This window comes from Cnephaeus nilssonii (genome assembly GCF_951640355.1).
Source record: "Cnephaeus nilssonii genome assembly, chromosome: 7".
NCBI classification, from domain to species: domain Eukaryota; kingdom Metazoa; phylum Chordata; class Mammalia; order Chiroptera; family Vespertilionidae; genus Cnephaeus; species Cnephaeus nilssonii.
The window spans coordinates 86,079,590-86,107,210 of NC_137078.1; the positions used below are offsets into that span (position 1 = coordinate 86,079,590).

The window sequence follows — 27,621 nt, forward strand, 5'->3', positions numbered from 1 at the left end:
ATGAATTGGTGAGGTTGTCCGGGTTTGGGAATAAGGGGAATGAATTGGTGAGGTTGTCCGGGTTTGGGAAGTAAGGGGAATGAATGGGAGAAACGGCTTAACTGGTGCCAGATACCCCTTTGGGGTGATGAAGCCTTGGAACTAGATAGAGGTGGTGGTTGCACAACACTGTGAATGTACTAAAGGCCAATAGGTGTTCACTTTAAAACGGTTAATTGTATGTCATGTGTGTTTCACCTTAACTTAAAAAGGAGTCTTCAGGTAGCGGCGTCGGCCGGGCTCCGAGCCCCGGGAAGGTCCCTAGGAGGGAGGCGAGGCTGGAGGCGGGCCTGTCAGCGTCACCGGGAGCCGCGCCTGCGCAGAAGAGTCACGTGGTGGCGGGGCCCGGGGAAAATGGCGGCTTCTGGAGAGAGCGGGGCTTCGGGCGGCGGAGGCAGTACGGAGGAGGCATTTATGACCTTCTACAGTGAGGTGAACCACGCGGGATGAGTAATGACACCCGGGCGACCCCTCCTGGGCCTGCTCTCCCCCCGGCGAAGGCAGGGGTCCTCCTGGCCTGGACCGTTGGGCGGCTCCTCCTGTTTGGCCTTCGGGGCGGCGCGGGGTTAGGGCTGTCTCTCCCTGGTAGCTGCTGGGGGATCCCCCGGGCAATGAAAACGGGGTCGGGGTCCGACTTCTGCGGGCAGATGGCGATTCTGGCCAACGAAGTATCTGGGCGCGCGTAGCGCTCCCATGTCCGCGGAGTTGGGGCTGGCCTTCCTGGGGGCGACTTGACCGTCCTGGCCCCCGTTTTTATTTTTAAACGTAAGCGCTCTCTCCGCAGTCCTCTGCCATGACTTGTATTAGCGGTTATTTATGCCCTTCGCGAGTGCCAGGCACCATGCGTCATACCAGGCGGGCACCTCCATTTTACAGATGACAAGCCTGAGGCTCAGGGAGAGGAAATGATTGGGAACAGCTTGTATCACGTTAGGGCCGGAGTCCGTTTGATCCGAGCTTCGTCTGCTGTCGCATTTCCAGCACCTACTGCATGGGGTTATTCGGTGAATATTTGTTGAGCAAGTTAATGAAGGGACAAATGAAGGAAAAGCATACCGTTTGGAGTCAGAGGGCCTCGGATTGGATTCGTGCAGGGCAGTTACTGAATCCTCTCAAGGCGGTGATTTTGCAGATCTCGTTTCCATGTCTGTAAAGCGAATTAATATTAAAACGAGTTTTTTATGAGGGTTAATGGAGTAAATGTATGAGAAGGAGTTTCATAAGCAGCAGCATCTCTCGAAGACTTAAGGCTGAAGATGGAGCTCGTTGGGTTGGCCGGGATTTGAGGAGTAGAGTTGCTCCTCACCAGGCTGTGAGCTACCATGTCACCTTCATCTTTTGTCTTCGCTGTTTTGTAACAGTGTGTTAAGTAGTAGTTTCTCCCAAGAATTACATTTAAAAACGGAAATTAGCACATCCTTTATAGTCTGTCCTTTTGAAATGCCTGATTCACGTGAAAGTGTTCAGCAATTATAATGGAACTTGTTTCACTTACTAACTCTTAGTTTAAAAAGAAAATAAAAGAAAAAAGCAGTTCTGTTTTGTTTGAATTCGATGAAAGAAAACATGTCAAGGAGGACCCTTCAATCGTCATTCAATGTCTGTTGAGCACCTGTCATGTACAGTGTGCTGTTTATGTGCTGCAGGTGGGGTAACGAAGAGCAGAGAGAAAAAGCCTGCCTTCATTTCATAGAGCTTGCCTTCTACAGAGAAGGGTAAACAGTAAACAAACAGATATACAGTATAATGTCAGGTAGTGATTTAAGTGCTATGAGGAAAAACAAGCCTGAGAAAGAAGGTGGGGGGTGGGGAAGTGGCATGCTATTTTAGAGAGTGAAGAGGGAAGATGCTGAGAAGGAATGGCTTTTTATGTTGTTGAAATTCTTCCCAAACTCATTTGTTCAGAGGAATAAAGATGGTAAATAATATACCAGACATTCATTTCAGCCAGCATTCCAATTCTGATAGTGGCACCAACGTGTTTTCCTGGGACTACCTGGTGCCTGTTCTTCGAACTGTCTTCGGGCCAGGAACTTTTCTAACTCTGTTAGAGTTAGGTAGGCAGAGTTAATTTGCTCTCTCCCATATAACTTTTTTAATGCTGCCTTTAATATATATTTCAGTGTACTTGTATTTTTTCTTTTAAAAAGTTACAAATTAAGTATGAACACACTTGAGTACATCTTCTATCATTAGAGTGGTAACTGAAGGTGGTGGATATGACTTTGAATCTCTGAATTCAAATCTCTGGAATCAAACTGTTAAGATTAAAATTTTTATTTATAAGTTGGGTAATTGAGAAGAACTCAGTTAATTTCTCTAAGTCTCAGTTTTCTTATCTGTAAGAATGGGGATGATAGTATTTACTGTGTAGGATTGTTGAGAGGAATAAATATGTGTAAAGTTTTCATATTATTAAAATTCAGCAGCTGGTAGCTGTTGTAATTATTCCCCGAAGTGGTTAGTGAAATAGCTTGTTAAGGTGACAATTCAGAATTTATTTTTGACCTATACTAATGAAGTTCTTATCTCTTTTATTTTAGGTGAAACAAATAGAGAAAAGAGATTCAGTTCTAACATCCAAAAATCAGATTGAAAGATTGACCCGTCCTGGTTCCTCCTATTTCAATTTGAACCCATTTGAGGTGAGCTGTCTGATGTTGCTGTGGTGTCGTGACTGGGAGCTTTGCATAGTTGCAGGCAGACTTACATCAGAACACACAACTAATTTGTGTTATAGTTGGAATTGAACTTGGATGGTTTTATTGTGAGCAGAACCTGAGAGGTAGCATGTTAAGGAAAATGAGATAGTCGTTGCTCTGTCAGATATTCTCCATCATCTTTAAGCAACCCAAATATATATGGGTTTATTTTCAGATGTAAAGGGATAGCTAGCTTTGATAAATTAAGGATCTTCAGTTTAATTTGCTTGTTAAAATTTTCTGTTTCACCACAGTTTAAAAAAATATGAAAAATCCCAACAACCAAAAAATGATCACAAGATTTTAGACAAGGAGATACAGTTTTTGGGTTTCCTTAGTTTTATAATATTTCTTATTAAAATTTGAAATATAAAGAAAGCAAGGATAAACATTCGTGTATAATTCTCCCTAAGAGAAATTCTAGCTACTCTTTACTGTTTATATTCAAACGTTTTAATAGTTTTATACATATAATGAAAGCCTAAGTGACTGTTATAGTGGAATGACCAGAACAACAGGTGCTATGATGTGCACTTACCACCAGGGGGCAGATGCTCAAATAAGGAGCTGCCCACTGGTGGTCAGTGTGCTCCCACAGGGGGAGCGCAGCTCAGCCAGAAGCCGGGCTCATGGCTGGCGAGTGAGCAGCTGTGGCAGGAGTCTCTTCCGCCTTTGCAGCAGCGCTAAGGAGCAGTGAGCCGAGCAGTGAGCAGGTGGGCGGTAAGGAGCCAGGGGTCCTGGACTGCAAGAGGGATGTCTGCCTGCTGGCTATCCCCTGAGGGGTCCTGGAGTGCGAGAGGTCGCAGGTTGGGCTGAGGCGCCCCCCCCCCTCGCCCTGCCCCTGTGCACGATTTTCATGCACTGGGCCTCTAGTTTAAAAATAAGGAGGATCATATAGATACTTCATGCTACTTATTTATGATTTTACACTATTTTAAATGCGTTGTTACATAAAATATAGTTTTGCAACATGTTAAAAGTCTCTATTTAAATAATTCTTTTATTGTAAGATTTTTAAATTAGCTTCTAATTATTCACAATTATAAATTGAAATGAATATTATTAACATGAAAGTAACTTATGGAGCATTTATAAAAAACTCTTTATTGTGGTGAAAGATACATAATGTAAAAGTAACCATTTTAGCCAGTTGTAGGTATAGAGTTCAGTGGCATTAAGTATGTTTAGTGTTGTGCAACCATCATCACCATCCATTTCTAGAACTTTTTCATCATTTAAAACAGGAATCCCAAGCCCATTAAACAAGAACTTCTCATTCCTCCAACCCCCAGTACCTTGGTAACCTCTGTTCTGCTTTCTGTCTATGCATTTGCCTATTCTAAGTGCCTCATATAAGTGGAATCATACATTTGTTCTTTATGTCTGGCTTAGTTCACTTATACTATTTTCAAGGTTCATCCATTGTTTCTATATATATATTTTTTAATACGTAGTTTCTTTCTTTTTAAACACGTTTTTATTTTTAGAGAGGAAGGGAGAGGGAGAGAGAAACATCAATTGGCTGCCTCCCTCATGCCCCCTACTAGGGGTGGAGCCTGCACCCCAGCCATGTGCCCGGATGGGAATGGAACCAGTGATCTCCCAGTGCATGGCATGATGCTCAGCTAACTGAGCCGCACTGGCCAGGGCATTAACTGTTTTTCAAAGGCAGGAGCCACTGACTAGAATTGTCCCTATCTGAGGCCTATGGGGATTAGTGAGGGAGGGGCAGGGATACTGACTGACTGACTAATTCTGGCTGACCTGGTCTGCACAGCCCCTGCCCAGCCATGTCTTAGCACAGTCCCCAGGTAATTCCTCTCACTGGGGCCACAGCTACTTAGGTCTAGAAGTTGACCCCTTGGTGGGAGCAGTGCCACCCTGCTTCCTCCTGTCATTGGCCCCAGAGTTTCTCCCTGAGTTACCAGTTGTTAGCAGAGAGAAGATCTTTTTCCTCCCCTCTCAGATCATCCACCTTGAAGATATGTAAGGACCCATGTGTTCTGAGTGAGGTAGTGCCTCCCACTTGCCCCCCCAAGTCTTTGTTCCCTGCCACCCATCATTCTCCCCATTCTTAAATGCTAATAAAGTTAAAAGACCAAAAAAAAAAAAAAGAATTTTTATTTTAAAATAATCGCAGATTTGCAGAAAGGTTGCAAGTATACTATGAAGATTTTCTTGAACTGTTTGAAACTTAATTGTCAATACGTTTTCCCATCATCCTGGAATATTTTATGCTCTTCCTACAAATAACATTTCCTACTGAACCACAGTATATCCATCTTAAGTCCTCAGATCCCATTCAAATTTGTTCATGTATCAATAATGACCTTGATAACAAAAGGATCCAGTTAAGAATCTCCTATTACATCTAGTTGTCATGTCTCTTTAGGCTTCAGTCTGGAGCAGTTCCTTAGTCTTTCCCTGACTTTTGTGACCTTGACATTTCTGAAGATTACAGGCCAGTTATTTTGTAGCAAGTCTCTCAGCTTGAGTGTATCTGATATTTCTTCATGTTAGATAGGTTTATGCAATGTCGGCAGGAATATCACAGAAGTGATACTGCATTCATGTCTTTGCAACTTATAAAGTGGTACATGATTGCCTGGCTGGTGTGACATAGTGTTTGAGCGTCAACCCATGCACCAAGAGGTTGCAGGTTCAGTTTCTGGTCAGGGTACACGCCCAGGTTACAGGCTGGATCCTCAGTGGGGGGTGTGCAGGAGGCAACTGATCGATGTTGATTCTCTCCCATTGATCTTTCTACCTCTCCTCCCTTCCTCTCTCACTAAAATTAATAAAAACATTTAAAAAAATTGATACATGATTTTGATTTATCCCATTACTATTCATGTTAACTTGATCACTTGAAGAGTTGCCTGCTTGCCGTGACTGGTATGCTAAGTGGTTACTGCATTGGCCCATGCACCAAAGGATCATGCGTTTGATTCCCTGTCAAGGGCACGTACCTGGGTTTCAGTTGCGTCTGGGAGGCAACCAGTCGATGTGTCTCTCTCACATAGATATCTCTCGCACCCCCCCCCCCCCCCCGCCTCTCTCCCTCTCCTTCCCTCTCTCCCTTCCCCCTACCCCTCCCCTCGCCTCTCCCCCTCTCTGCCTTCCACTTTCTCTGAAAAGCAATGGAAAAAAAAATATCCTCCCGTGAGGATTAACCAAAAAAAAAGGTTGCCTGATAGCCCTGGCCGGGGAGCTCAGTTGGTTAATGTCGTTCTGATATGCCAAGGGGTGGGTTCGATCCCCTGTCAGGGCACATAACAAGAAACAACCAATGAATGCATAAATAAGTGGAATAACAAATCTCTCAAATCAATTAAAAAAATAAAAATAAGAGTTGCCTGCTAGTTTTTTTTTTTCATGAAGTTACTTGTTTTTTCTTTTCTGTAATTAATATTTTATAGGGAAGTATTTTGAGACTGTATAAATATCCTGTCCTTAATCAGAGTTTCAATTTATTAATTTATTTGTCAGTATGGACTTGGGATTTTCTATATTAGTCACTGGGTTATATTTAGATATTTATTTTGATGCTCAAATTGTCCCAAATTTGGCTAGTAGGTTACCTTTTAAGTGAGCTCCTGTCTTTTTCATATTCTTCATCATTCTTGGATTACTAGGCACTCTTGTACTTTTCCTGACCCAGCCTGGAATTAACTATTTCACAGAGGAGCCCTGGTTCATTTCAGTGAAGAATGGTATTTAAAATCAAGATTTGGCCCTACCCGGTTTGGCTCACTGGATAGAGCGTCTGCCCTCGGACTGAAGGGCCCTGGGTTTGGTTCCAGTTTGTGGGCTCAAACCCCAGTTGGTTGTGGGCTGATGAAGAAGCTGTTGCTGCAGGAACTCAGGGATGCAGTGAGGGTGCGGGTGGGGGAGTTTACGTGGAAAGAGGCCACGCACCTGCTGGGAAGCCACCACTCTCCACTCTCATTTCCTATGGGAAAAATCTCGGATCCAAGCGAGATGTGTGTCATAAATAAATCCCTCCCTAAGAGTCAGTGAAGCTGTGCCACGTCGTTGAAGCTCTTCATGTGTTTTCTGCTGGCTATTGAAAATAGGCTCCACCCCTAGTAGAGGGCATGAGGGGGGTAGCCGATCAATGATTCTCTCTCATCATTGATTCTATTTCTCCCTCTCCCTTCCTCTCTGAAATCAATAAATGTATATATAAAGATTTGAATGTTAGGTGTACTCAATGCAATTGGGATGTCACTCCCAGATTCTATTGGTAGATAGAGCTAATGAGAGAGAGAGAGAGAGAGAGAATGTGTGTACATACATTTTACACCCAATTTTAATCCAACACCACAGGGTTTATTCTAGGTTTTTTTCCTGTCCCATGTTCATATTTCCCTTCTCTAGTGAGAAATCTTTAATATGTATTTACTTAATTGATCCTCCTATATGCAAGTGATCTTCCATTACCATTCCTTCCCTTATGTGAATACCCTCATCCCACTTCACTCTGACACCAGCACCTTGCTGCCTCACTGCAAAACCATTCTCCACAACTGAGCTCAAAACTCCCATGCCAGGTCATCCTTCCATGCGGTATGTTCCTCACCTGGGTCTGGTTCTTTGTGCCCACCCTCCACCCCCTGGGGGCTCTTTTCATTCCTCTTAGGCTGCAGCATCCTCCCTGCCAAACAGGCACCCTTTCTACCCTCTTCATCTTACTTGGGCTTTGAGTCCACACCCCTCTGCATGGAGTCCCTCTTCACTCTGCTCAGGTTCTAGCTCTCTGTGCCAGCCATGCTTTACGTAAATGCTCTCTACATCCTGTTAGAGCTCCAGCATCTTGCATCGGGCTGCCCTTTTGCATTGGCTGTCCTCCTGTATGGGCACCTCCCTTACCATGCCCCAGCTTCCACACCCCATGCTAGGCCACTCCTTTGTGGAGATGTCCTTGCCTGGACTCCTGTACCCTGTGCCAGACACCTTTCCTTGTGGACACTCCTTACCCTGCTTGGTCTCAAACACCCATATTGGGCTTTACTTCAGTGGGAGTGCCTCCCTCTTTCTCTTGAGCTCTCACACCCTGCACTGGGCTACCTCCAATGTTAACAGTCTCACCCTGCTTGTGTTCTAGCACACTATGCCAGGCTGCCCTCCTCAGCCTACTTCGGCATTCCATGTTGGGCTGCTCTTTGGTGTGAATGCTCCTCTCACCCAGTTTGGGCTCTAGCACCGTGTGACTGGCCATCACTCCCAGTGTTGTCACTGTCTTCTTTTCTTCATTACAGATGGGCTCTCACACTCTGCTCTGGCCCATCTTGATTCCCCACCCAAAGTAGATATCTGCTTTGCCTGGCGCCACTTAATGTGTTTGGATTGTATTGCTCAGAAAGAGAAGGGGAGGACGAAAACCTTAGAAAATACTTTTGATAAGAATTTGGGGAGGGCAGGCATGGGGGAGATAATTTGAGGAGGTAATAATGAACTTGTTGGTATGTTCTTTCTATTAACTCATACCTTTTTTTTTCTATTAAGTCATACTTTTAAATTGAGCATAGTACATGAAAAGGGGACAAGTAATCACATAACTTAGCCATTTATTTGTTAAGGTAATTAGGGTTTCTGTGGAGATCTGATTGATGAGGAGTGACAGATACTCAGGACCAGTATGAAAAGCTAGGATTTTTAAAAAAATATATATTTTATTGATTTTTTACAGAGAGGAAGGGAGAGGGATAGAGAGTTAAAAACATTGATGAGAGAGAAACATCGATCAGCTGCCTCCTGCACACTCCCCACTGGGGATGTGCCCGCAACCAAGGTACATGCCCTTGACCAGAATCGAACCTGGGACCCTTCAGTCCGCAGGCCGACGCTCTATCCACTGAGCCAAACCGGTCAGGGCAAAGCTAGGATTTTAATGCCCTACTAGTTAATATGGTTCTGGAAGTGGAACTCACTACTCCGTAGCTCCTGTCTTGACTATAGGAATCATCTTTGGATGCATGGGCACATTTAGGAAGGTGTGAGATTGTATTTGGGCAGGATTCCATGACTGTCCATTAGAACTTTTGTCTTTTCTATTTCATACAAATGTGCTGTATAGGATGGGTGCCATCCACTTTATAGGATGGGTGCCATAAAGTTGCTTTTTTCCTCTTGTTAATCCTCACATGAGGATACCTTTTCCATTGCTTTTCAAAGAGAGTGGAAGGAAGGGGGAGGGAGAGGGAGAGAAACATCGATGTGAGAGAGACACATTGACTGGCTCCTGCATGTGCCCTGATGGGGGGTGAAGGTGGGGACTGGGGAGCAAACCTGCAACCCAGGTATGTGCCCTTGACCAGGAATGAAACTCAAGACCCTTTGGTGCCAGGGCTGATGGTCTAACCCAGTGGTCGGCAAACTCATTAGTCAACAGAGCCAAATATCAACAGTACGATTGAAATTTCTTTTGAGAGCCAAATTTTTTAAACTTAAACTTCTTCTAACGCCACTTCTTCAAAATAGACTCGCCCAGGCCGTGGTATTTTGTGGAAGAGCCACACTCAAGGGGCCAAGAGCCACATGTGGCTCGCGAGCCGCAGTTTGCCGACCTCGGGTCTAACCACTGAGCAATACTGGCCAGGGTGTCACTAAGTTGTTTTTTGACTCTTAAGTCAGAATTAGGTGTTCCTAATGATTTAGGAAATCAGTGATGTGTTTTTTATGTAACAACTATTGAAATATTTAAATCAGAGGTGGGGAATGTCTGGCCCATGGGCTCAAGAAATCATTTGGTCTGGCGCTGCCAACGCAACCATAGGCAGGACTCAGAATTCAATAAATCTAGGAGCTTTTTTCATAGCAACAAATTTATATTAAGTAGCTGTCTCCCCAGTCTGCGAGGCAGTCCGGCTTGGTCCTCCTCCTCTTCCTCCTCCTCCTCCTCCTCCTCCTCCTCCTCCCCCTCCCCCTCCCCCTCCCCCTCCCCCTCCCCCTCCCCCTCCTCTTCCTCCTCCTCCTCCTCTCCCCCCCCTTCTCCGTAATGAATCTCGATCGTTAGTGCCGAATAAACTTCCTCCTTTAAAAAAAAAATTTATATTAAGTAAATTAATTATACTAAGTGAAAGATGTTACAAATATCCAAATAGCCTTTGGCAGAAAAAAGTTTCCCCACCCCTGATCTAAATGAATCAGATTTTTCTACAGATGTAAGCAGACTGGTCTTTTTCTAGTAAGGAGAAATAATGCAGTAGTAGCTGTCATCTCAACTATCAATTGAAATGTGAATAGTCTTTCTATACACCACCTTACTGAGCAGCAGGTAGAAAAGGCAGAAATTAGTCTGGGAATTAGGAGTCTTATTACAGGAATCCTTTTCCAGGGAGCCTTTTTTTTCCCTGACTGCCATCTCAACAGCTCTGTATCTGAATACATTTCAAACCTTCAGCTATTATGCAGTCATCTTTCTTATGCATTCTATAATTATTCTTAGGTTAAGAGCTCTCTCCCGCTTCCTTCCATAAGCTCCAGTGGACCTGTGCCCCTGCTCAGTCCTACCCTTTTCATGTTCCTTTAAAAAAAAAAACTTTATTGATTTCAGAGAGAGGAAGGGAGAGGGAGCAAGCGAGAGAGAAGCTTTGATGTGAAAGAGAAACATTGATCTGCCGTCTCCCTCATGCACCCCGACTGAAGAACACACCCACAATCTGGGCATATGCCCTGACCAGGAATGGAACTGGTGACCTTTTGTGGCATGGGACGAAACTCAACCAACTGAGCCACACCAGCTTGACTCCTTTTTTTAAAATTTTAATTTAACTTTAAGGCTCCAGCAGACGGTACCACATATTTTATTTTCTGTTTATCTTCTTCAGCACTTTGAGAAAAAAGGTATTTAACATGTCAGAGAATTCAGGTGTGATGTTAAGGCTAGATTCCTCTTTTAAGTCAAAGGCCCCAAAGAAGGAGACTATTACAGTTTATTTGAGTTTGGGAAGTTATGTAAATGCCACAGTCAAGCGTTTTTTGTTGCTGTATGATCATTAATTAACTCTTTGTGTTCCAAGACTGTGGGTTTTTCATTGCAGTATTCCCAAAGCCTGAGACACAACAGCTCAGAAAAATCTTCCAAGAATCTGAACATCCTGTGTGCTTCCTTAGAGCCATATTGGTAATGTGGCACTTATCATTTTTGTTTGTTTGTTTTGAAATTTTATAAGAGTTTATTCGAGCCAAACTGATCACATGCTGGGGAGCAAGATCTCAAAACACTCCCCGGCATTTATCATTTCTGTAAGGGTTACTTATTACCGATATTGTCGATACCCCCCACCCTGCTAGACCTTAAATTCCATGAAAATAGTCTGTGAGCACAGTATCTAGCAGTCCTGTGTGCCCTAAAAGTTTGTATTGAATGTATAAATCTGGCTTCAAAGAGATTTGGGCCACAGGTATTGGTCATTTTCTTCACTGTGTTTCATGGCTACCTACAACTCTTAAAGATAGGAAAGGAGTTGGATTAGCTTTGAAGGCACGTGGTGAATATTGGTTGCTGGTAGTCAGTGCACACGTGATGTAGCTTGGAAAAATACCTTTTGTGTGTGTGTGTGTGTGTGTGTGTGTGTGTGTGTGTGTGTGTATGTATTTATTTATGTAAGTATACATACCCTCTTCCTTTTTGCTGAATCATCTAAAAGTAAGCTGCAGACATTGTGACTCTTTATGCCTAAATACTTGAGCATCATCTTTTCCAAACAAGGGCACATTTCCACATAACCACAAACCATGACCACACCTAGGAAAAACAACATCATTTCAATAATATCCAGCCTAGCGTCCACTTGCAAATAGTCCCAATTATCCAAAAAAAAAAAAAAAAAAAAAATTATGGCCTTTTAAAAAAACTTAGGAACCAGTTTATGAATTACATTTGGCATGATTAGTTCTTGGGTAGTTTTATTGGAGGCTGTGTGCGGGTGTGGGGTGTGTGTGTGCGCTCGTGAAGGTGGGAAGTTTACCATCCTTTCTCATTCATTTTGGACACCTTCTGGGGTTTGTTGGACTTTGGTTTGCTCTAATGCATTCCTTTTCCACAGAACCAAGGTAAGGTAAAGTTCTCTGAATATTTGTGTACATACAGTTACCTCTCTTTATCTGTAAATCTTACATGGCTGCATTCTTTCTCTCTGAGTTTTTCCCAATTCCTTTCTCCCTTGGAAAGGTATGAAGGAGCACACTGACTCTTGGAAATTCTGTTTTAAAGTTCTTTCTCCTTCACCTCCAGTTGTGTGCCTTGCATTTGAGAATGGGTTTGCTCTTGTCATAACCTTCAAAAGTCTATTGAGCCCTGACCGGTGTAGCTCAGTTAGTTAAGCATCTTCCCATGTGTTGAAAAGTTGCTGGTTCGATTCCTAGTCAGGACACATACCCAGGTTTAGGGTTCGATCCCTAGTCAGGGTGTGTGTGGGAGGCAACCGATTTTTCTCTCTCTCTCACATAGATGTGTCTCTCTCCCTATCCCTTCTTCTCTCAAATTAATAAGAACATCTCTTAAAAAGTCTGTTGAATATTATGGTTGATTCAGCTTCATTGCATACCAATAATTTTGCTATAGGTGGGCTGTTCGAATACTTTGAAAGCTTGCTATAAATCTTGACATTACTTGCCAGGTTTTCCTAAGACCCTTTAAGCATCTGACTAAGCTTAGCAGATTACTTTTCAGTTTTAATTTCTCTGGTATGTATTTTTCTTTTTTTGTTAATCCTCACCCAAGGATATTTTTTCCCATTGATTTTTAGAGAGAATGGAAAGAATGAAGGAGAAGGGCTGAGAGAGAGAGAGAGAGAGAGAAACGTTGATGAGAGAGACACATCAATTGGTTGCCTCCCCCATGCACCCCGACCAGGGAGAGGGGGGAGCTGGGATTGAACCTGCAACCCAGGTATGTGCCCTTGACCTGAATTGAACCTGCGACCCTTTGGTCCTCAGGCCGATGCTCTAACCACTGAGTAACCAGCGAGGGCAGTAGGTATTTTTCATATCAAGATTTATTTTTTTCCTCTCCCACCCCCCCTTAATAACTGATCCTTAGCTGATGTTTATCTCTCTCCTTCTCCTCCTCTCTTTCTAAAAAACAAAAACAAAAACAAAAAACTTTAAAAAAAGTAAAGTTCTTTAAAAACACACACACACACACGTTCCCTTGCCTGTTTTTTTTTTTTAAATATATTTTATTGATTTTTTTCAGAGAGGAATAGAGAGTTAGAAACATCGATGAGAGAGAAACATCGATCAGCTGCCTCCTGCACACTCCCTACTGGGGATGTGCCCACAACCAAGGTACATGCCCTTGGCTGGAATCGAACCTGGGACCCTTCAGTCCGCAGGCTGATGCTCTATCCACTGAGCCAAACCGGTTAGGGTCCTTGCCTGTTTATCTGTGCATTTCTAGTACATAGCAGTGTATTCAGCAGGTAGTAGCTACTGCATAAAATATTTGAATGAATGTATGTATTTGTAGTAATGAGATTAGAATCCTTGATGAGGAATATCAACACCAGGATACCCAGGCTTGGAGAAGAATAATTAAATTTATTTTTTAAAACCGTATTGCTAAAAAAACAAAACCGATATTTCTGCCATTTGGAATCATACTTTTCTACGGGGGGCCCCAGGCATTGATGTCAGGTTTCCACAGGTGTTTGCGGTGTTCACTCCGGGTTGAGAACTATCAGGCCATGTAAATTATAGATATAAAATGGAACCAACTGGGCACTTCTCAATTGAGGTGAAAATCAGCCAGCCTTATTTTTTCCCTGTTGAGTTCTATGCTTTCTCCACATTTGCAAAGGTAAGTAGGGGGTAGGAGGTGGGTATTTTATTAATGAATGAAGGAGAAATACAATATTTTCTTACAGTTTGGAAATATGTCTCTGGGTATAAGGTAAGTTATTATTTTTCTGGTGGAGTGAAAGTAACTACTGTATTGAGAACCTAAAACAGTATAGCTATTATTCTGTTACTGATTTGCTCATTAATATTTCTTGAGCATTTTTAGAACTGTGTGCCAGGCACAGTTCTAGAATGCTGAGTACTATACTCTATATATATATTTTTTATTGATTTCAGAGAGGAAGGGAGAGGGAGAGAGAGATAGAAACACAATGATGAGAGAGAATCATTGATTGGCTGCCTCCTGCATGCCCCCTACTGGGTATCTAGCCTGCAACCCAGGCATATGCCCTTGACTGCTATTGAAGCTGGGACCCTTTCGTCCACAGGCCGACGCTCTCTGCACTGAGCCAAACTGGCTAGGGCTGAGTACTATTCTAGAAGTTGATTAGAATATGTATAATTATTGAATTTATGAAGTCTTTTAATTTTTTTTACAGTGTTGATTTTGATTTTTTCAGGTTCTTCAGATAGATCCTGAAGTGACAGATGAAGAAATAAAAAAGAGGTTTCGGCAGGTATAGTACTATTTCTCTGTAATGGACGGAGTTTGAACATTTTGGAAATGTAAGCATATGATGGTTTTCTTAATATTTGCTATTATGGCCCTAACTGGTTTGACTCAGTGGATAGAGCATCGGCCTGGGATCTGAAAGGTTCCGGGTTCGATTCCGGTCAAGGGCATGTACCTTGGTTGTGGGCACATCCCCAGTAGGAGGTGTGCAGGAGGCAGCTGATTGATGTTTCTTTCTCATCGATGCTTCTGGCTCTCTATCCCTCTCCCTTCCTCTCTGTAAAAAAAAAAAAATTGCTATTTATGACTTTTGGGCCAACATTTAACTTTTTTTTTTTTTTTAAACTTAAAGCTATGTAACTCTTAGATAAAAACCTTATAGTGACATAAAATCTTAAGTAATTTGATGGTCATAGCTTACCTCTGAATGGAATGAATTTTATATCCAAATAGAATCTCTTTAGCCCCTTATTTAAAAGGGAGAAGTACAAGTGGAATTGTAGCGCTTACATGGAGTCATACTTACTAAGTCCCCTGGCTTCCAGGAGAGAACATGTTAAATGATTTGTAACAGTTCTTTATTTATTTTAAGACCCCATTCCTTAGTAATTTGCTTTTGTAAATTTAAATGACTATTCAGGAGATAACTGGTTTAATATAAGGAGTGCTTTGTAGAAATTCTCTGGGAAAGGAGATCCACAATGTCTGATTCTTGTTCATTCTAATCCTATATAATAAAAGGCTAATATGCAAATCAACCGAATGGCTGACCTATCACTATGATGTGCACTGACCACCAGGGAGTAGACACTTAATGTAGGAGCCTGCCCCCCGGTGGTCAGTGCGCTCAGCCAGAAGCTGGGCTCACGGCTGGCAAGCGCAGCGGCAGTGGTGGGAACCTCTCCCGCCTCTGTGGCAGCAGTAAGGATGTTTGACTGCCGGTTTAGTTGGAGAGTGGGCCTAAGCTCTTAGTCGGACATCCTCTGAGGGCTCCCGGGCTGCAAGAGGGTGCAGGCCGGGCTGAGGGGACGCCCCTCCCCCTGAGTGCACGAATTTCGTGCACTGGGCCTCTAGTGTTTAATAACTTGAGCTACAAAGTAGTTTTGAGAGTTAAGTAAGCCCCCAGCCTTTCCTTCTGTGAGTTGAATAATCACATTCCTGATAATGTCTTTACAAATTGGATTTTCTATGTATTTCATGTTTGTTTGTTTTTTTAACTTTCCCCAACATCTTTATTTCTCTTACGTACTACAGTTTTCAACCGTTGTGCCGCCGCAAGAATTTTGAAAACATGCAATTCCTGACTCTTTAGTCTGGGGCACTGACCTCTTTTCCCTTAGATTATCAAATAAAAAAATGACAACAGCCAACACAACAATAGCCGTTTCGTGTGAATGAATCAAAATTATACCTATTGCACCTGGCCAGTGTGGCTCAGTTGGTTGAACATCATCTCATGCACCAAGAGGTTGCTGGTACATTTCCCGGTCAGGGCACATACCTGGATTTTGGGCCCCATCTCTAGTAGGGGGTGTGTAGGAGGCAGCTGATCAGTGTTTCTCTCTCATTGATGTTTCTCTCTGTGTGTCCCTCTCCCGTCTTCTCTCTCTCTAAAAATCAATAAAAAAATATTTTAAAAACCTAGGATGTTAATTTAAAAAATTAAATTATACCTATTTCTTTTTTTGTCAGTTTGACAAAAAATTTATTTTTTGGTGTGTTGCAGAATTTTAGTAATTAGTTTGTGTGCCACAAGATGAAAAATGTTGAAAACCACTGCACTACATATTTAAAAGGGCTTGACCAGTGCTGAATAATATTCTTAGCTCCTGCATGACATCCTTGTTAGTACCCAGTGTTATGCTTGCTTCTTTTTTTCTTTTAATGCTCATCCAAAGATATTTTTCCATTGATTTTTTTTTGTTTTGTTACTCCTCACCTGAGGATATTTTTTCCATTGATTTTTAGAGTGGAAGGGAAGGGTAGAGACACACAGAGAAAGAAACATCAATGTGAGAGAGACTCATCGATTAGTTGCCTCTGGCACACGCCCCAACGGGCTGGGACCACGCCTGCAACTGAGGTATGTGCCCTTGACTGGAATTGAACCCAGGACCCTTCAGTCTGCGAGCTGATGCTCTGTCCAGTGAGTCAAACTGGCTGGGCTTTCCATTAATTTTTAGAGAGAGTGGAAGGGAAGAGAGAGAAAGAGAGAGAAAAACAGAAACATTGATGTGAGAGAGACACACTGATTGGTTGCCTCCTGCATGCACCCTGACCTGGGCTGGGGATTGAGCCTGCAACCGAGGTATGTGCCCTTGACCAGGAATCGAACCTGAGACTCTGGTCCGCAGCCCGATGCTCTAACCACTGAGAAAAACTAACTAGGGCATGCTTGCTTCTTGAATACAGTAATTGCCCCTCTCATTGCTGACTCATAATCATCTTATGATCTGCTATTAAGCCAAGATGTTTTTTATCTTTGCCTACTCAATCATTTCCCATTATATAATTTTATAGGTTTTTTTTTCTTCCTGAGTTCTCTGCACTTACACGTATTCAGTTTTTTTCTTTCTCTAAAATTTCAAGTTTGAACTGGGCAAGTAAGTTACTTTCAACCTTTCTGTGCCTGTTAACCTTAATTGTGAAATGCACATAATAATGGTGTCTACCTGGTGGGGTTGTTAATGAGGATTAAATGAGTTAATACAGTAAAGCACTAGAATAGGTCTTGTTATATATGTCCTCTTTATATGGCAACTGTTGTCAGTGTGGGTTAGACAGTATGCTAAGGTATTTACTTGCATTATTTCATTTCAACCTTAAAACAACACAATGAAATATAAGTACCTAATAATAGGTGGAAGATGAGGCAGATAGGTTAAGTGAGTTGCTTAAGATCTTACAGCTAGTACGTGATTGAAGTTGCAATTAGACCCCGGGAATCTCTCTATAGTAATGTAGGATTTAGCATTAGATTCCCACTTGCTGTCATTTCTCAACACAGCCCCTCTGTTCCAACTAGTAGTTGGTTTCTGTCTGTCAGTGGCAGTAGGTCAGTGGTTCTTAACCATGGATGTCTAAAAGAAACAGCTGTGGAGATTTTTGTTTTTTTTTATCCTATCTAATAAAGAGGGAATATGCTAATTGACCCTCACACCATCGCAAAGATGGCGGCGCCCACAGTCAATAAGGAGGGAATATGCTAATTGACTGCCACGCCCTCAAAGATGGCAGCACCCACAGCCACAAGATGGCAGCGCTCAGCCCCACTGGGGCAGCAGGCATGCGGCCGCTCCACACGCCTGCCTCAGGAGTCCCCCAGTCCCCTCAGGCCCCCAGCCACACAGGGCCGGCCTGAGGTGCAGGCAAGCCTTGGATGGCAGCTGGCCAGCTGCCCAGAGCTGCCCAAGGCTCAGGTAACCAGGGCCAGCCAAGGCTTGCGCTGCTGGCAGTGGCAGCAGCAGAGGTGTGATGGTGGCATCGCCTTCCCCTGATTGCCAGGTTGCCTCCCACCCCTGAGGGCTTCTGGACTGTGAGAGGGGGCAGGCTGGGCTGAGGGACCCCCCTCCAGTGCATGCATTTTCATGCACCAGGCCTCTAGTTTTGACATAAAATTTTTTTAAGTTATAAAGCAGTGAACACCCATATACTCACCATCTATTTGCAACAGTTTGCTTCATTATACATATATTTTTGGCTTAATTTTTGACAAGTAAATTACAGACACCTGATACTCCAGCATGAATCTCCTTAAATAAAAAAGGACATTTTTTTTTTGCATAACTACTTGTCACACCTAACAATATTAACACTAATTCCTTACTATTATTTGATACCCATTCTAGTACAGGTTTAACAAGTACAGATGCCAGAGACTCATTCAGAAGCTCTGAGGGTAGAAAGTAGACATCTGTATTTTTTTTAAAAACTTCACAGGATTGGAGCACAGCCAGAACTGAGAACCACAGTTTTATATTAGAAGTTCTTATAGGAAAGAGATGATGTCCCTTACCTGTTTTATTCTTTAGTGCTCAGAATAAGGAACCTAACAGGAACTTGGTAGTTTTCAATGTCCCTCCTCCCCGCAATGATCACAACATCTTCATAATAGTAGGCTTACATTTATTCTCAACATTGTGATTAAAACCCTAAATGTTTCCCAGTTGTGCATTTACCTTTTGGTGCTTGAGTTTTGTTAAAGACGAGTATTTCTGGGCATTTTGTGATATTTATTAATTAAAAAAAATACTTCTGGCCTGACTGGTATGCTCAGTGGTTGAGCATTGACCCATGAACCAAGAGGTCACCATTCAATTCTCTGTTAGGGCACATGCCAGGTTGCCGGCTTGATCCCCAGAGAGGGGCATGCAGGAGGCAGCCAATCAGTTATTCCCTCTCATCATTGATATTTCTCTCCCTCTCCCTTCCTCTCTGAAATCAATTTTAAAAAAATATATTTTTAAATATATTTTATTATTTTTTACAGAGAGGAAGGGAGAGGGATAGAGAGTTAGAAACATCGATCAGCTGCCTCCTGCACATCCCTCTACTGGGGATGTGCCTGCAACCAAGGTACATGCCCTTGACCGGAATCGAACCTGGACCCTTTAGTCTGCAGGCCGATGCTCTAGTCACTAAGCCAAACCAGTTAGGGCTAAAAAATATTTTTTAAAAATGCTTCTGGCTAACAGTCTTTTTTGCCATAGTACCTTAGAGCTTTTGGTTTAAAGAATGCAGGCAAAGAGTAAATGTTTCTTTTCCCTTATAGTTATCCATCTTGGTGCATCCTGACAAAAATCAAGATGATGCTGACAGAGCACAAAAGGCTTTTGAAGGTATTTGTAAATTTACCTGCTTTTGAATAATATAGTCAAATGTTAGGGATGAACTGTTTCTTGTCCTGGATCAAGAAAAGAATATAATAGTTTTGTCTTCTGGTCATGAAGAAGCTGGTGTTCAGTAGAAGAACAGTTGTCATTCCAAAGCAAAATGTTGCTGTTTAAGAAATAGACCTTAAGTTTGCTTTGTTAAAGCTTCTTTGTGCCAACAAAGACTGTTACTGCATAGGATCCTTTTTTTCTCTGAACATAAAAAATAATTGGCAATGTTTTATCACTGAATTAAACCTGGATGTGGTGTATATAGCCTTGAGTGTATATTTAATTTTTTCCAAGGCTCTCAAGGAAAGTCATTGCTCTAGTTATATGTTTTAAAATTAGTTTAACAACAGTAAATAATTTAACAAAGTAGGGAATGCTTTTAGATGGCACAAGTCCGTTTACACTGCCTGAGTATAGTTCAGACTTGCAGAGGGTGTTTGCAGAAACAGTTAATTTCAATGTTTTGCATTAGCTGTGGACAAAGCTTACAAGTTGCTACTGGATCAGGAGCAAAAGAAGAGGGCCCTGGATGTAATTCAGGCAGGAAAAGAATACGTGGAACACACTGTAAGTATTTATAGAGCCGCTGTGTTTACAGGAAGTACTAGCAAGCCTTGGGCATCTTGTAGGAGGGTTAATGTTAACATAGCAATGCCTACTGTTGAAATTGTGATTGCATACGTGGTCTCCACCACTTTGCTGTGGTGGTCGTGAATAGTGTGTGCCTAAAACTATTAATTCACCCCCGGACCTCAGGATGAAGAGTGGTTAGGACACTGCTCCGACCTCTTTCCTTACCAGTCCCGTGTTGGGGAGAGATGGCTTTTTTGTCCTCTCTTTACATGTCACATTACTCCATTGGAGAGTGGAGAAGTGCAGCAGCCATGGTCACACTTGACCCTTGATTTTTGTTCTTGTCCCTGTGAAGGGGTTGGAACATGGGCTTGAGGTAGGCTGGCAAGGGGATGTGAGTAAATTTTTTAAAAAGGAGGAGCTACCTGTTTGTATTAACAACAGGGAAGGACTCAATTGAAATAAATTTAGTTAGAGCTGGTGTTAACTATTTTTTCATTACTGAAATCTGAGTGGCAGTAAATGTTAAGGTGGCTTGCTTGAGGTAAGAAAGGTCTTTGTTTAATTTTTTACTTGCGGGTCAAGAATCTTGAGACCATTTATAAGGGCTATTTCAGTCGAGAGTGAATATGGATGTTTTCTTTGAAGAGCTTTGGAATCTAAAACAACGTCATAACCAATAATAATAATGACTCCAAGTTTAGATGAGGAAAAGGAGTAAAAAGGAGATGGACGACCATAATTATATACTGCTGGTCATGTGTTGGAAATGGAACGTGTAGGCCCAATTCTGAAAAAAATCAGAAAAGTACCTGAAAATGTGTACTTGAACCATTATAGTAGTTACCTTTCATCGGAATTTTGCCTGTAAAGGAGCCACCCTCAGTTTTTCTGACCACAAGGTGGCAGTGGGGCCTGTCTGAGCTTGGAAAGCACTGCTTTTTGCTGGTGTCCAGCACTGAGTGATTGCTTAATGGAGTAATGTCATTCTTGTGTGGATGAGTATATTTGATTTTTTTTTTTATCTCAATAGTTGCCAAAGTGGTAAAAACACCAATTAACATGATGTGAAAATTATGGGGTTTCACAGTGAAAATAAAAGAATGCAGTTGTAGAAATGCCAAAAAATAAACACACACCAATATTTATTCTATAGCTGCTTCTAAAACTTGACAACAATGTTTTCTTTACTAAACACATAACCACAAACTGTGAAAGGTAAATGGGTAATGTGTTGAATTTATTGGATCTGGCCTAGGATTGGATGAGTTGGGGACAGCTCCCTCACTGGTCCCATTTCATCCTCCCGTAGATTGGAACTTGTTCCTGGTTCTTCCTGATTGCATTGCTGTTTTGGAGGGGAGGCTCTTTTTTCAATGGAAACCTCTTGTTGTGCGTACAGAACAGTACACATATCGTGTGTGCAGGCTCATGGATATTCTTAAACTATGAGTGCTCATTTTTTGATGAAAAAAAATTTTTTTTTAGGTGAAAGAGCGAAAAAAGCAATTAAAGAAGGAAGGAAAACCTACAAATGTAGAGGAGGATGATCCAGAGCTGGTGAGTTAAGTGAGGGAAAAGCCACCTTATCTGGTGTATTTGGGCTCACTGGTGAGTTAAAGAGAGGGAAGCCTAAAGAACGATGCACACATGTTATAAACATTTGTTTTAACTCAAAATATTAAATGTACATTTATTCACCCTTTAAAAATTCACCTCTTTTTTGACATAGGCCTATGGCCTTTTTCTTTGAGAATATATTGGAGTTTGTAGTTGACTTTATTTTATGAAACACACACATGAAGCATTATCCAGTTTTTAGTACTTTTAATTTCTTTTGAAGTACTTTAAAAATGTAGGTACTTGTGAAATATACCAAGAGCAAAGTCCTAGATATTTATGACAAGAATCTTTATTCCATTACTGTGCGATTATAACATTTCAAATACACCTATCAAACACATTGACATGAATAGATTCTAAAATGTTTTCCTGTTCATTTCTCTGCTGCATGATTTTTATTCTAAGAATTTTATTCCTAATCTTTTCCAGATGTCTCACCTGTACCTCATTCAATAGCAGTTATTTTTAGGGACTTAATGTTTATTGAATTTTTGTAAAGCATTATACTTAGTTTTAAAAGTAACAACAAACACTTTTATAACCACACTTACGAATTTCTGTGATATTTAAATCACAAGTATAGTATTAATTGCAACTGGCATAGATAGCTTTGAGAAAAATCAGAGACGACTCTTATTTTTATTTATTTATGTGTTGATTGATTTTAGAGAGAGGAAGGGGGAGAGAGAGAGAGACAGAAATATCGAAGTGAGAGAAAAACATCTATCAGTTTTTCTGCACGTACCCCGACCGGGGATCCAACTCGAAACCTGATATGTGCCCTGACTGAGAATCGAACCTGCCACCTTTTGGTGTACAGGATGACCCTCCAATCAACTGAGCCATGTCAGCCAGGCCACAAGTGACTCTTAAACAGCTGTCTACGAGCCATGAGTTCTCATTGTGCTCTAGGTAATAATTTACAGGGTTATGGAGAGCATTGGATAATGCAGTGGGTTATTTATTGGAGATTTGTTAAGAGAGAGATTCTACTTAAATATTTGTGTCTTTTTGCCTCTTTAGCCTGAAAAATTTAAAGTCATCTTAATCTTGCCTCAATTTAGGTCAGCACGTAAGTTATCCATATACCTATCTTGGTTTTAAAGATTTATAGAGAAGAGGCTGTCTTGCTAGGGAAACTACTTTGCAACTTGCTTCATTGATTTTGTTAACAGTGACTGGTCCCATCATCTGGACAGTAACGTTGCTTGAGAACTACTAGGCTGTATTTTCCACTAGTCACCTGTTTTGGGTTTACTCTCTTGCAGTATTTTACTTTTTTCTCCTCAGTCTTATTCTCTCTTCCTTTTAATTACCCTCTGTAGTCTTTTCTGAAGGCCTTCTTACAAATATTCCTTGGTTCTTCTAAGTTGTTAAGAACCCTAATTTTTAAAAAAATAGGTTTTTATTGATTTTTAGTAAGAGAGGAAAGGAGAGGAATAGATAGATAGAAACGTCATTGATTGAGGCTGCCTCCTGCTGGCGATTGAGCCCACATGTGTCCTTACCAGGGTTCGAACTGGTAACAACCTCTTGGTTCCTGGGTCAGTGCTCAGCTACTGAGCCACACCAGTCAGGCAAATACCCTAACTTTATTTTAGTTGTCTTTTTTTTTTCTGATTATAAAGGAACATATGCTAATGATAGCAAATTTGGAAAAAGCAGAAAAATATAAAATATTGACAATCACCAGTAACTGTTCACCCAGGAGAGTTTAGAGCTTTTAAAGATATTAAAATATTCATGAAAGACTCTTTTACTCCTTTGATGTTTGTCTTTATTAGAGATTGGAGTTGTCAGCATTGCTTTCATTGTGGACAGTAACAATATTATAAGAAGCAAGAAATTTTTGGGCTCTTTTACTTTCTTTTCTCTTCATATATTACTCTTTGCTCCAGTGTCTCTGATTTTAGGATATAGGCTCTATGAAATCTGCATGAGTTATTTTCTAATTTTCTTTGTATACTTGAAATACTTCATATTTGGAGGGAAGTTTCAGAGATAGAGTTCTGTTTTCTTTCCTTTTTAAAGAGGATATATTTTTATTGACTTCAGAGAGGAAGGGAGAGGGAGATTGAAACATCAATAATGAAAGTGTCATTGAGTGGCTGCCCTCATGCTCCCCCCCGACCTGGGGACTGAGCCCTCAACCTGGGCATGTGCCCTGACCAGAATTGAACCATGACCTCCTCGTTCATAGGTTGATGCTCAACCACTGAGACTATATCCGGCCAGGCAGAGTTCTGTTTTCTATCTAATATGTTAATTCTTTCTGACTCTTCCAACAAGGATGTTGCCCTGTCCTCAGAGTTCAGAGTAGAGGAAAGAGGCAAGAAGGGATAAGCCTGCTCTTTCTAAGAACATCCAGGAAGTTGCTACATCACTTTTCCTATTATCCTATGGGCTAAAACTTAAGTTACATGGACCTCACTCTGCTACAAGGAAGCCTAGGAACACAGGCTTTTATGTTGGGTGCACTGTGGCTTAAGGTAAGGGATTTTAGATGGAGGGAGAGGAGATAATGAGATGGGTAGGGATGGCAGCCATAGCCCTGCCACAGTTAATAGCCCCCTAAGACTGGTCTGCTTGATGACAACTTCATATCTAGTGTCTAGTCTGGGGCCTAGCACAGAGTAATTATGAAATTTCTGTGAAAAGAAAAAGAAAAGGAAGTTAATTTTGGAAGGTCTTTGGCAGAAAGGGTCCTCCAAAATCTCAAATGGTTGTGATGAGTAGGTAGTGCTTTTTACTAGAGCAATTTTCCTATATATCATCTGATGGTGGAAGTGGTGGAAATATCTCAGAGGTGGATGTGTTATTTATCTCTCTAGAGCATCATTAAGTGGTTCTCTTTGAAGATCCTTTTCCTTGCCGAGTTCTAGTCTGCTTTTGTCTTGGGCTCCATCTGAAAGTACTTGTTTCAAGTAGTTGGTAAAATAATTTAATTTTATTTTCTTTGATTCTTAACTTTCTTGTAGTTCAAACAAGCAGTATACAAACAGACCATGAAACTCTTTGCTGAGCTGGAAATTAAAAGGAAGGAGAGAGAAGCCAAAGAGATGCATGAAAGGTATATATCAATATATTCACTTAAAGCATATTTAAATACCTAGATTAACCAATATTGCTCTTTGGGGATTTTCCTAAAGAAGGAATAATGTCATTTAAATGATTATCTAAAATAGTTACCTGAAACAGCCAACGTTTTGAATCACAAGGGTAAGGAATTCTGACTTTGGGAAATACTGAATAGACCTGTCCACAGGGAGTTTATAATCAAGGGTGCTGGGTCCTTTCTTCCTGATTTCCTGGAGTGAAATAGGCAGAGTTATTGAGGCCATTGTTACTGAGGCCAGAACTTTTTGTGTATCTGGTGGCTGCAGCTTTGGTGAGTATGTAGTATTACACAGTATAATCACATATACAATGTCTATTGTCCTAAAGTATGTTTTCCCTGGCTCATCAAAAATCTTGAGTTTACTGGTAACTTAGTTTATGTATTTTGTGGCGTGGATTGGTGTTAAGCAATAATTAGGTTTTGCTAGTTGAGGTTGTATGAAATGTCCTTATTTTGGGATAGGATTTTGTGCCGAGATCCCCTTGAGTAAGAACCTCTGTAATTGTAATGGTCATTCTACTGAAGTAAGGTGGCCTGAGTTCTTGAGATAGTTTGTCAGTGGCTGAGCGCAGAACCTCCAATGAGGGTTGGCTGGGTTTTGATGGTCTTGTCTGTCTATCTGTGTAATGGGAATTTATCTCTTCCCCATAGTCTTATCTGCATGTTTTAAAATGAGACATTTATGAAACAACTTAAAAAATTTATTTTATTTCATTGTTGACAATATTAAAGATCCCCCCCAGTTTCCCCCCTTTTACCTCCTCTATCCCCCTCCTCCCAGCCCCACCCCAGGCCTTAACCACACTATTGTACTTTGAGCCCTTTTCAGATAGCTAAATTTGGTTGTGTTTCTTTTGTTGTTTTTAATCCTCACCCAAGGACATTTTCCCATTGATTTTTAGAGAGAGTGGAAGAGGAGAGTCAGAGAGAGAGAGAGAAATATTGATGTGAGAGAGACACATCTATTGGTTGCGTCTCAGAGAGAGAGAAACATTCATGTGAAAGAGACACATCTATTGGCTGCCTCTTGCATGGGGATTGAGCCTGCAACCGAGGTATATGCTCTTAACCTCAATTGAACCAGGGACCCTTCAGTCCGAGGGCTGACCTATCCACTGAGCCAAACTGGCTAGGGCAAGACAGCTATCTTTGTAGAATCCTAGGATATCGATTTACTTTATATGTTTGCTTCTGTGGGGAGATGCTTTAACTTGTATAGTTAGCACACTTAAGTATCGTATAAATACTACAGTCTGGCTTTCCTCATAGGAAGCGACAAAGGGAGGAAGAAATTGAAGCTCAAGAAAAAGCCAAACGTGAAAGGGAGTGGCAGAAAAACTTTGAGGTAAATTTCCAAGGTGGTCAGGGATTCTCATTCCAGAGTAAGAAAACTTCCCAGCAAAAAACTTGGTTTCTGGGGCATTCCCAGCATTGACTGGGGCCGACAGTCAGGAAAATGGGATAAGTGGGGAAGAGTGAGTTGTCCTGCCTCAGCCTCCTATGAGCTCTGTAGCCTTGGCAAGGGCAGTGAGGATCCCAGAATGGTGTTTTAAAGATTGTGGGAGGCACACGCTGCCAGGTAGGCTCAAGAAAAATGGCCTCCCCATTTAATTTAGGGGCAGACATGGAGAGGTGCCCGACTTAGAGGTCTTTTAGTAGAAACAGGTTCTTATGGACCTGATGTCCTGCCTATAGACTCTTAAAACAACTTAAGAAATTTATTTTATTTATAGTATAGAGAGACTTATGGCTTCTGAACTAGACTCCTCTTTGACACTCGAGGTACATCCTTCAGGTGCACAGCCAGTTACCTGAATTGAGCAGCACTTGGTCTTCTATAACATTTAGGCCTCAGGGTAGGGAGTGGCTGACCAGAGTTGATGACTTTGGCCCACTGCATGCATGAATAAAGAGAAGATGAGTAGGCCCCTTCATAAGGAGGAAGTCCCTAGTGGCCCTCTCAGTACCTGGTGCTGGCTTTGCGCCTCCATCCACGTTTTGGTGGGGAGTAGGACAGGTTCAGTGGAAAGAGTGGCTGTATTATACTGGCTAGCCATATGGCTTTGAGAAAACGAGTTGACTTCTCTGAGCCTTGGTGTTGTCATTTGTGAAGTGCTAGTGGCACTGTACACAGATCAGTCAGCTTTCTATGAGGATTAAAATAGCATATGCTAACTGTCCAGCCCAGAGGTCCCCACAAATGGTGGCCTCCTTGTTGATGTGAGTGTTACTCATTTTGTTTCCCACTTCCAGCCTGCGCTGCCTTGTCCTGCCTTCTAGGGGTGGGGTGGCACTTTCCGGGGCAATGGCTTGTTCCAGATGGCTGAGCTAGGTTACAGGGCGGTAGCAAAGCAGGTCAGGCCCTTCCTCTTACTGACTAGTTTCCTTACCTCCAACCACGTTTGTGTTTAGGAAAGTCGAGATGGTCGTGTGGACAGCTGGCGGAACTTCCAAGCAAATACAAAGGGGAAGAAAGAGAAGAAAAATCGGACCTTCCTGAGACCACCAAAAGTAAAAATGGAGCAGCGAGAGTGACTGCCTGGGGTCACAGCCACGGAACCTTTCCCCAACTGTCTCCCCACCTGCTTTGAAGGACTCATTCTTTCCTCCCATTTCCACCCCAACATAGAATAGTATTTGCTTTTTAGGCCATTTTGTTTTCAATACAATTTAATATCAATCAGAGTAATTCTTTTGTACATTGAAATGCGGGGCTTGGTTTAAAAAGAAACCTTCCTCCATCCCCACCCCTAGGCCAACCAAGATTGGAAGGTGCCACCATGGTGCTGCCTTCTCCACCCTGTAACTTAATGTTTTGTACTCCACTGAATTGTCATGGTTAGAGACTTCGTGTATAGTTTGTGGAAATCACCCAATTAAACTTATTGCTTAAAATGGTGTTGCTGTGACTTCAGAGACAAGCCTGGGCCACCTGGGGAAGCCCCTTTGCTTCACTGTCTCACTTCTGGGTGTGGCATCCTTTGGAGCCACAGGTCAGACAGGGAAGGCAGTGGGCACACAGAGCAATCGCTTGACACCCTGACATCTGGGTGTTTGGCATGTGCTCTTCCATCTGACTGACCAGTCTGTGTGGCATGAAGCTCTGAGCCATCCAAACCTGCTCGCTTTCCAAAGAGCTAGCTGTCCTCCCTCTGACACCATTATGTCCTAGCCTGTCTGCATTCATTAGTGGTCGTATTCTGTATGTGTAATAAATTTTTATACCCTAACCATTATTGTAGTCTTCTTCAGGTGTTATTC

General features: G+C 41.9%; 1 protein-coding gene across 1 annotated transcript; it reads left to right on the top strand.

Moving 5' to 3' along the window:
- The first annotated feature begins 339 nt into the window (after positions 1-339).
- Positions 340-27,590, top strand: DNAJC8 (DnaJ heat shock protein family (Hsp40) member C8). The gene is made up of 9 exons (XM_079777985.1): positions 340-471; positions 2,583-2,684; positions 14,111-14,167; positions 18,935-19,001; positions 19,519-19,613; positions 21,108-21,179; positions 24,221-24,312; positions 25,630-25,705; positions 26,773-27,590. The coding sequence occupies exons 1-9, from the start codon at positions 394-396 to the stop codon at positions 26,893-26,895; spliced, it is 762 nt and encodes a 253-aa protein (XP_079634111.1). The 5' UTR covers positions 340-393; the 3' UTR covers positions 26,896-27,590.
- The last annotated feature ends 31 nt before the right edge of the window (positions 27,591-27,621 follow it).